The 8387-nt window shown below is 35.4% G+C and overlaps 1 protein-coding gene across 3 annotated transcripts; it reads left to right on the forward strand.

Moving 5' to 3' along the window:
* The first annotated feature begins 325 nt into the window (after positions 1 to 325).
* On the forward strand, positions 326 to 5280 carry LOC125871680 (bHLH transcription factor RHL1-like). Of its 3 annotated transcripts, none has more exons than XM_049552323.1 (7): positions 327 to 677; positions 829 to 909; positions 1013 to 1132; positions 2768 to 2833; positions 3094 to 3159; positions 4719 to 4778; positions 4896 to 5280. In XM_049552323.1, the coding sequence occupies exons 1-7, from the start codon at positions 378 to 380 to the stop codon at positions 5058 to 5060; spliced, it is 858 nt and encodes a 285-aa protein (XP_049408280.1). In that variant the 5' UTR covers positions 327 to 377; the 3' UTR covers positions 5061 to 5280. The 3 variants fall into 3 exon arrangements, with proteins under 3 accessions (XP_049408282.1, XP_049408280.1, XP_049408281.1); XM_049552324.1 differs by having other exon boundaries at positions 328 to 677; positions 832 to 909; XM_049552325.1 differs by lacking the exon at positions 2768 to 2833 and having other exon boundaries at positions 326 to 677.
* Positions 5281 to 8387: the final 3107 nt, after the last annotated feature.

Here is an 8387-nt window from a genome sequence, read left to right on the forward strand (position 1 = left end):
TTTAACTATTTTAGTGTTGGTACTGTATTTGCAATGATCATGTCAGTTGTTATTAATTTATGATTTAAGGATTTTAATGTTGCGCATTTGTTCTGTTGTTCATTCCTTCAATTTGATAAGGAAAAGGAAATGCAAAAGTTTAAGCTCATTCTTTGGAGTCCTTATACTTGTTGATAGAGTTGGTGTTTTTTAAAAAAATGTGGTTCTGCATTTGGAAATGAACGGCTATTCTAGCTGAAGTAGTATGTACCTTTTGCATATCATTTAAAATCTTTTGCCCTCTTTAGCATACAAATATGACTTGAAGATAATGTTTTCTTTTTTCAATTTAACAATCTCTGCTTTGCTTTCGGCTTAGCAGTGTCTTTTCTTGTATCATGGGAGAGCAGAATCAGCCTAATTCCCTAGGAACACAATGGACATTTCTTGGAAGTACAAATGATTCTAATTATCTAGCGGGCCATGAACTTAACAAGCAGTACATGGCTGGAGTTGGAATTGATGGGATCCATTGTGTTCCTGTGCCTTCACCTCAGTGGATCTATGACCAGCAAACGCCACATAATTATGTAGAATATCTTGCAGAGAATGTGGTCTCTGAGGTTCAAGTAGATGCTTCGGTAGAAGCTTCTGGTTTCAGACTACTCGAGGGATCTGCTGACATGATTTCTCAGGAGGTATGACCTTTTATCTACAAGCTTAGCCAATATAACCGACAGTCAAGTGGGTTACCAGATATGAGATCAAGGCAAAAATTCCTTGCTTCATTGTGGTAACTGTATAAATTCATCCATAGTAAAGAGTTGGGATTCTAACTCCTGTGTTTAGCAGATAAGATATCCGAGGCCTTATCATGAAGATGTGCCACCCAACCATTTAAATGGCTCAGAACATCAACGAGGTGCCTTGGTAATGTGGAGATTATTTTCAATGTCTGAACTTCAAAGTTAGAAAAAGAAAAAAGGAGTTGTGACTATTTCATGACCAAAAACCTTGCATATATTGACGGCAGACATGGGAGCCAAGAGGAAATGCCAGGCATGCTTCTGGGCCTTGCTCTGAAGCATCAGCTGCTGGGTCATCGTATCCTTCCAAAAGCTCTAGAAAAGCAAGAGCTGCATTATCTGACCGGGTAAGACTAAACCCTTCATTTATGCATTCTAGTAGTATCCAGTGGCAACTCCTTCGATGACCATCTGTTTATGCACGAGCAGTATTGCACGGTGGGTTGTGGGGGTTGGGGTTGGGGGAGTGGCGCTCACAGGGACCATGCCCCCCTTGCTGTATGCAAACATAAGGGGATTGATTATCTTCTTGAAGCTTGTATGTACGGACTGCCTATCCACCATAATTTGATGTTTAGTACAATTATTACTTGTTCTTTTCTCTTTAATTAAGGATAAACGACCATTTAAATCATTGTTATTTGTACATAAGCATGATTATGAGGATTTCGAGAATTTTTTAACAAGATGTGTTCTCTTTTGTAGTAGTTGGTGCAAATTTTATTAGGATTTTTCTAATAGTAAAACCTAGAATCCTAGATATTCGTTATCATGTGTTGTAAATGTAATTAGCAGTCACTACTTTGTATGGCGGGGTAAGTCAATGTTGAGCTTTTGCCCTTCTATTTATTTAGTATTTATTTGTCAAAATACTAGTCTTGTATCCCATTATGTACTTCAGAGTCTTTACTTGGAAGTTTAGATACTCTCTCTTTGCTTATGATCTTCCCTTATTTTCTTAATGTTTTGGGTGAATTAATTTAACCTCCCCGATAAACAGCATAGCCAACATTGTCTATTTCACAGCTAACATCATGCTATGCTACATGTGTGTATCAGGGTAGAGTAATTATGTTTAACACAATATGCATATGTATGAATGTATTCATGTTCATATGGAGTTAACTGTTGTCAGTATGTAAATCTAAAATTATTCCGAAAGGTAACTTGGGTGGGTTGATGGATGACCATGCTAGTGAGTGGATAGGGGGTTAATATAGGGTTTGTGCGTGTTGGGTACAATTGGTGATTTAGGAAAGGAGGGTAGAATAATGGGTGATGAAATTGGGATAGGGAGGTATGGCGGGTCTAGGAAAGAGAAGGAACTGCAGGATGGGATTTGTAAAAAGGGGAAGGGTTAAAATTGGGTTGGGGATAACAAGGGAGGTGAGCACAGTGATGAGGGTGATGGGTTGGGATAGGGGAGAGGAGGGTGTGGGAGGGAAAAGAGTTGGCCCAGCTAGGGAGGGAAGGGAGGGGTCATGAGGGGATAACTTGGTATTTGGGAGAGTGTGAAGCAAATCTTTGCCTACATTATGTTGACTGTGAAATTGTAACCAAGATGCTTGTGCTTATACCTCAGCTACTTAATGGTCTTACTAGTGGATGTTAATGACAAGGAAGGTCTTTGCAATGAAACATCAATGTCAAGAAGAGGTCTGTTGGTATTTCTCAAACCAGAAGGGAAGTCCACTTAATTAACAGTAATAGATGAGAGGTATTAAATCCCCTGCATTATAAGTATTCAAATGTGTTTACTATTTAGTATGTTCTATATAATTCTTAGCATGCAGAATACATGATCAGAACGTAATACGATTACCCCCTAACTAGTAAGATTGATAATTCTTCAGACTCTTGCCTGCAAGATAATTTGTTGCTCTATGTGTTCATGAAATTGTCATATTCGGAAGCTTAAACTTCAGTCATCACATGGTAATATTATTTGGCTGATGCCTAACTATAGCTGGTTTTGGATTCAGCATCGCAGGATGAAAATTGCTGAAAGAATAGATGCATTGGGAGAACTATTTCCATGCTCTAAACAGGTAACACATCCAATTGGCATTTGGCTTTGTGTATATCGCATAGCTATTGAAAACACAGGATATGCAGATGTTGTAAAAGTTATGTATGTGAAGGTTGAATTCAAAAAGTAGGAGGGAAGAGGGGGGTGGCTCCCAGTAATAAAATTAAAAGGGGTAGGAGTACACAGAATCAGTTACTGGTATTATCCAATATCCATTCATTATACATTTTTCTGCTTCCTAAAGAATGGGTGAAACGGTAGTTTTATTGTGGTTTGTAGGGTGGAAAAGCATCTCAAATGGATGAAATTATTGATCATATCAAATATCTGCAGTTCCAGATGAAGGTATATTAATGTTATTGTATAATGTCCTTGGCATAAAACAAGCTTACCTGCATATACTGTGGATACAAAATTTTTCTGTTCTTTAAATGGTCAATAATCTAAATGACTGAACGTTTTTAATTAGGCTCTTTAGCCTTTTTAACGACAACAACAACATACCCAATATAGTCACAAGAGTGGGGATTGGGGAGGGTAGAGTGTACGCAAACCTTACCTCTACCTTAGAGGTGAGATAGAGAGGCTGTTTCCGATAGACCCTCGGTCAAGGCGGCAAAAACAGTTTAGAAAAAGACTATTTATCCTTATTAATGCAACAATAATTTTGTCTTGTGTTTGATTTTGATATTGCCTATCTGCCTGACAAGGACTTGAGTGAGCCTTGGGCAGAATTGCAAATTAAGAGCCAACTAGCCATACCATGTAATTCTTATGCCTCTATATATTACTTGAAAAGTTTTTCTATAAGAATTTGAAGCCTTAGTATCTCTCAATTTCTTTTTTAAAGAAAATTAATGAAGACCATTATTGCTGAACTTTTTCATGTGATGGGTGATGTCTTCCAGATAACCTCTGTTTGTTTGAAATGACAAACTTAACTTACGCAAGGAGGCAACTGTAGTTAACCTGATAAACTGGATGGATTGCCAATCTAGCTCATTTATTCATTCATTTGAAAGAGGGACTTCGGAAAATAAATTGGATTTCCTTGTCTGTAGTAAACATCAACCTAGGTGGTGTAGAACTAAGTGGGCAATTTGTATTACGAAAAATAAACCTGTGCCTGTCCAGTAAATATGGAACCGAAGAGCTAGTGTTGGCCCATAACATTCCTTCGAGAACTGTTGTGCATATTCCAATTATCTTTCAGAAAAATGTGGATAACCGAAGACATAGTGCTAGGCCATAACTTTCCTTTCAGAACTGTTGTGCATATTTTAATTATTTTTCAGAAAAAATGTGGATAACCTCATCTTATGCGAGATGATCCCTAAGCATTCTACAGAAAAACTCCACCATCATCATCCTTCTCATTTAGCTTTGAACATATTAGGCTCCTAAAGTGCTTTGTTTCTTAAGCAAACACAACATAAAGATTTTCACTGGATGCTATAGTTGTCGCTCATAAATGTATAAGCCTATATAGTGTGTGTTTCTTGTATAATATTACAATCTCTAAATTAGTTTTAGTATATTTATAAGTTTAGACAGTTTTGTTATTTTCAGTTTATAGTTGCTTACTGTTTCAGTATAATTCTTGAACCCAGTAGTTCAATTATTTGGATAAATAGATTAACTGGTGACCTATTTCAGTGCCTCTAGGTAATCAATAATTTGCTATTAAACCTTGAGACACCACTGATGAATAACTGCCTTTTTATTTCTATTGTTCTTTACCTTGTTTCATCCTTCAGGTCATCAAGAACTTTATTCAATGTGATTTCGTATTTTCTTATTATGGTAGTCTTTGCATCAAATTTTACAATGTTTTTGTCTTAACAGCATCCTGTAATTAACTAATCCTGCTGAAGACTTATCTGAACTTAATCCTGGTTATGTAGGATCTCAGTAGGAGCAGACTGGGTGGTGAACCTACTTCTATCCCGTTTGTATTTCTTGAGGTACCACCATTCATGATGCAGTATAACAATTTCATTACTAGTCAAACTTGTGGACCGTTTTTTGTTTGTACAAAAGCTAATTATCGGAGAATGTAATGGGTTCTGACCGATTTGCAGGGGTGTGGCCATTACATTCTTGATGAACAACAGATTGAACCTCTGGAAGACAGAATGGGCAAGTTGCTGGAAGTGAATCCTTCAATGGCAACCCAATTGCTGGAGAGTAAGGGCCTATTTGTGATGCCTATGGCTCTGGCAGAAGGACTGCATCATCATGAGTAGAAACTGAAAAAAAACAGGTCTACATATAACTTCCCATGCAAACTTAGGGCAAAGAATTTTGAAAGTGTTAATTAGGCAAGAAAAATGTAGTATAATTTTGTGTAAGCAAAGTTAAGAAGATAAATCTTTGTATTATTCTGCTATGTGTCTCAACTCTAGCTTCAACTTACACTATCAAATAGGTGCTCATTATCTGCTTTATCTATTTTTTGTTATCAAATTTAAAGTATATTTACATTTTCTTACAAAGGCACAATTGAATTACATAAACCTCTCATCCAAAGTGAACAAGTTTAACCCTTTGAATTACAAATGTTTTCTTTCGAGCTTTGGACCAGTATACATATTACTTCTAGGGCAAAATTAAGCATAGTACCGCTAGACAAAAGAGGACAATCTTTGTTAATGTCTCTATTTGACAAGCGTACATATTATTTATAGGGTAGAATTTAGCATAGTATGGTCGAATTTCATAGGATTATCTTTAGTGATGTCTCCATAGTTAGCATGGATGACAAGAAAAGTTGGGTCATCTTCATTAATATTTACGCCAACTTTGTGTTTTCTTCTGTATGTGTCTACCTTAAAAACAATTCGCTGCTTGTTAGATGAAATTGACATCAATGCTGCTATTAGCTTGTTGTAGATTACACTCCCTTTGTCCCAATTTATGTGACTTACTTCCTTTTTAGTCAGTTCCAAAAAGAATGACACATTTCTATATTAAGTAACAATTTGATTGTAAAATATCTACTTTACCCTTACTGAAGATTTATTGCCACACAAATTTGTATCATTCATTTTGGACCACAAGTTTTAAAAGTCTTCCTTTCTNGTATACATATTACTTCTAGGGCAAAATTAAGCATAGTACCGCTAGACAAAAGAGGACAATCTTTGTTAATGTCTCTATTTGACAAGCGTACATATTATTTATAGGGTAGAATTTAGCATAGTATGGTCGAATTTCATAGGATTATCTTTAGTGATGTCTCCATAGTTAGCATGGATGACAAGAAAAGTTGGGTCATCTTCATTAATATTTACGCCAACCTTGTGTTTTCTTTTGTATTTGTGTCTACTTTAAAAACAATTCGCTGCTTGTTGGATGAAATTGACATCAATGCTGCTATTAGCTTGTTGTAGATTACTCCCTTTGTCCCAATTTATGTGACTTACTTTCCTTTTTAGTCAGTTCCAAAAAGAATGACACATTTCTATATTAAATAACAATTTGACTGTAAAATATCTACTTTACCCATACTGAAAGGATTTACAGCCACACAAATTTGTATCATTCATTTTAAAAGTCTTCCTTTCTTTCTTAAACTCTGTGTCGAGTCAAACTACCTCACATAAAATGGGACGGGACAGAGGGAGTAATATTTTTCTTTGTTCTCATGTCACATTCTGATTGAGAATTTTTTTTTTTGGTACCTAGGGACTAAGAATTGTCTCTTGAACGTCAGTATTAGGAGGAGGACGAATTGATGATGTCACACGATCTTGAACAACAATAGAGAGGTGTAAATGAGCAAAATTATTACAAGTTAAAATAGAAAAAAACGGAGTTACCAATTTTCCATTAGTAAATAAATAAAATGAATGAACTTTAGCAAATGAACTTAACATTATATTCATCATTTCAAGCACAAATCAGATTGGCTATATCCTAAAATAACGCTACCAAAACAATTACTTTTTAAGAAAAGAAGGAACTATATATGAGCCTCTTCCAGAAAACTATATGTATTGTCCAATAAAATTTAAGGCCACAATGAAGGCTAGTATTATGAAGCCAAATCTATAGGAACGTCTCGGAAAAGAACAAATTGTATAGGTAGCTTCTTCCATAAATTGTATGGGGATAATTTTCGAGACATTCTTATAGATTTAGCTTCATAATATCAGCCTCCGTTATGCATGGTTTACAATATTATTGGACAATACATGTAATTTTTTGGAAGAAACTACCTATATAGTTCCTTTTTTCTTGAAAAGTAATTATCTTAGTAGTGTTACGATAGGATATAGTCGATCTAATATATATGTGCTTGAAATAGAGAATAAATTATTAAGTTCATTTGCTGAAGTTAAGTTCATTTATTTTGTTGATTTACTAATGGAAAATTGATAACTCCATTTATTTTTCTATTTTAACTTGTAATAATTTGGTCATTTACACCTGTAGTTAGTGTTCAAGATTATCTGGTTTCATCGTCGTCGTCCTCCTGTTACTGACGTTCAAGAGACAATTGTTAGTCCCTTTGTACCAAAAAAACCGCGCACTGGTTTTGGATCAGAATGTAACATGAAAACAAAGAAAAATGTTGATCTAAGTAATAATCATCGAGCTAATAGCATCATTAATGTTGCTAATTCCATTCAACAAACAACGATTGTTTTTGAAGAAATAGATACAAATGAAGAAGAAAACACAATATTGACGAAAATATTAATGAAAGTTTGAAGTCAACTTTTCTTACTTTGAATGAAAACATTTGTAATTTAGAGGGCTAAACTTGTTCACTATTGAGGGTCAAGGAAAGAGATCCTTATTTAGGCCTTCTTAACTGTCACTTTTCTCAACTGAGATACCCTACTCTCAGTCAATCTTTGCTACTCTCCTGGAGGCTGCACCCATGGAATGAATCGACTCCCGATTTCGATTTTATTCGTGCTAGACTTTAGAGCTTAGTTTATGCAACATAAGACAAACATAGTATATGGAATTTCTCTATAATGAATGATATAGGCATGTTTATTAGGATCACTGTTGAAACATGCAAAGCAGAACAACGACCTACAAATTAACTTGTTGAACCACTAGGGAAGTGGCATGGTTGGGGTGCTTCAGGCCCCCTCCGTACATCTCCCCTCCTATCCCCAGCTCGTTCTCATGTGCGTGCGTGATGGGTGATTAACGAACCCTGGAGCGCAGAAAGCGCTGGGGAATACTAAATAAGATGCTCCAGTTTCCCATCTTGTCACATAGTGAAGATAATTAAAACAGCTTAATTGCAGTCATTTTCTTTTATTACCATTCCTTTTAAGATCCTCCAGTTTTAGAAATTCTTGTGCTTTCTACTATGGGTGTGTTTGGTATGAAGGAAAATGTTTTCCTGGAAAAATAAGTTGATTTTTGACTTATTTTCTCATGTTTGGTTGGTGAGTAGAAAATATTTTCGGAAAAGATTTTTAGTGTTTGATTTATGAATGAATTTTTTTTAAAAAAATATCTTTTATTTTTACTAGAGTAGAAAATAATTTTTGGAATTGAAAATATTTTTTAAAAACAAACTTAAATTTTTTTGGGGGAGTGGGGGG

Source organism: Solanum stenotomum, chromosome 7 (assembly GCF_019186545.1).
Source record: "Solanum stenotomum isolate F172 chromosome 7, ASM1918654v1, whole genome shotgun sequence".
In the NCBI taxonomy this organism is placed as follows: domain Eukaryota; kingdom Viridiplantae; phylum Streptophyta; class Magnoliopsida; order Solanales; family Solanaceae; genus Solanum; species Solanum stenotomum.

Coding starts and splice junctions, on each gene's coding strand:
- LOC125871680 (XM_049552323.1), top strand. CDS start 378: ATGGGAGAGCAGAATCAGCCTAATTCCCTAGGAACACAATGGACATTT. Junction 910..1,012: donor AACATCAACGAGGTGCCTTG/GTAATGTGGAGA, acceptor TATTGACGGCAG/ACATGGGAGCCAAGAGGAAA. Junction 1,133..2,767: donor GAGCTGCATTATCTGACCGG/GTAAGACTAAAC, acceptor TTTTGGATTCAG/CATCGCAGGATGAAAATTGC.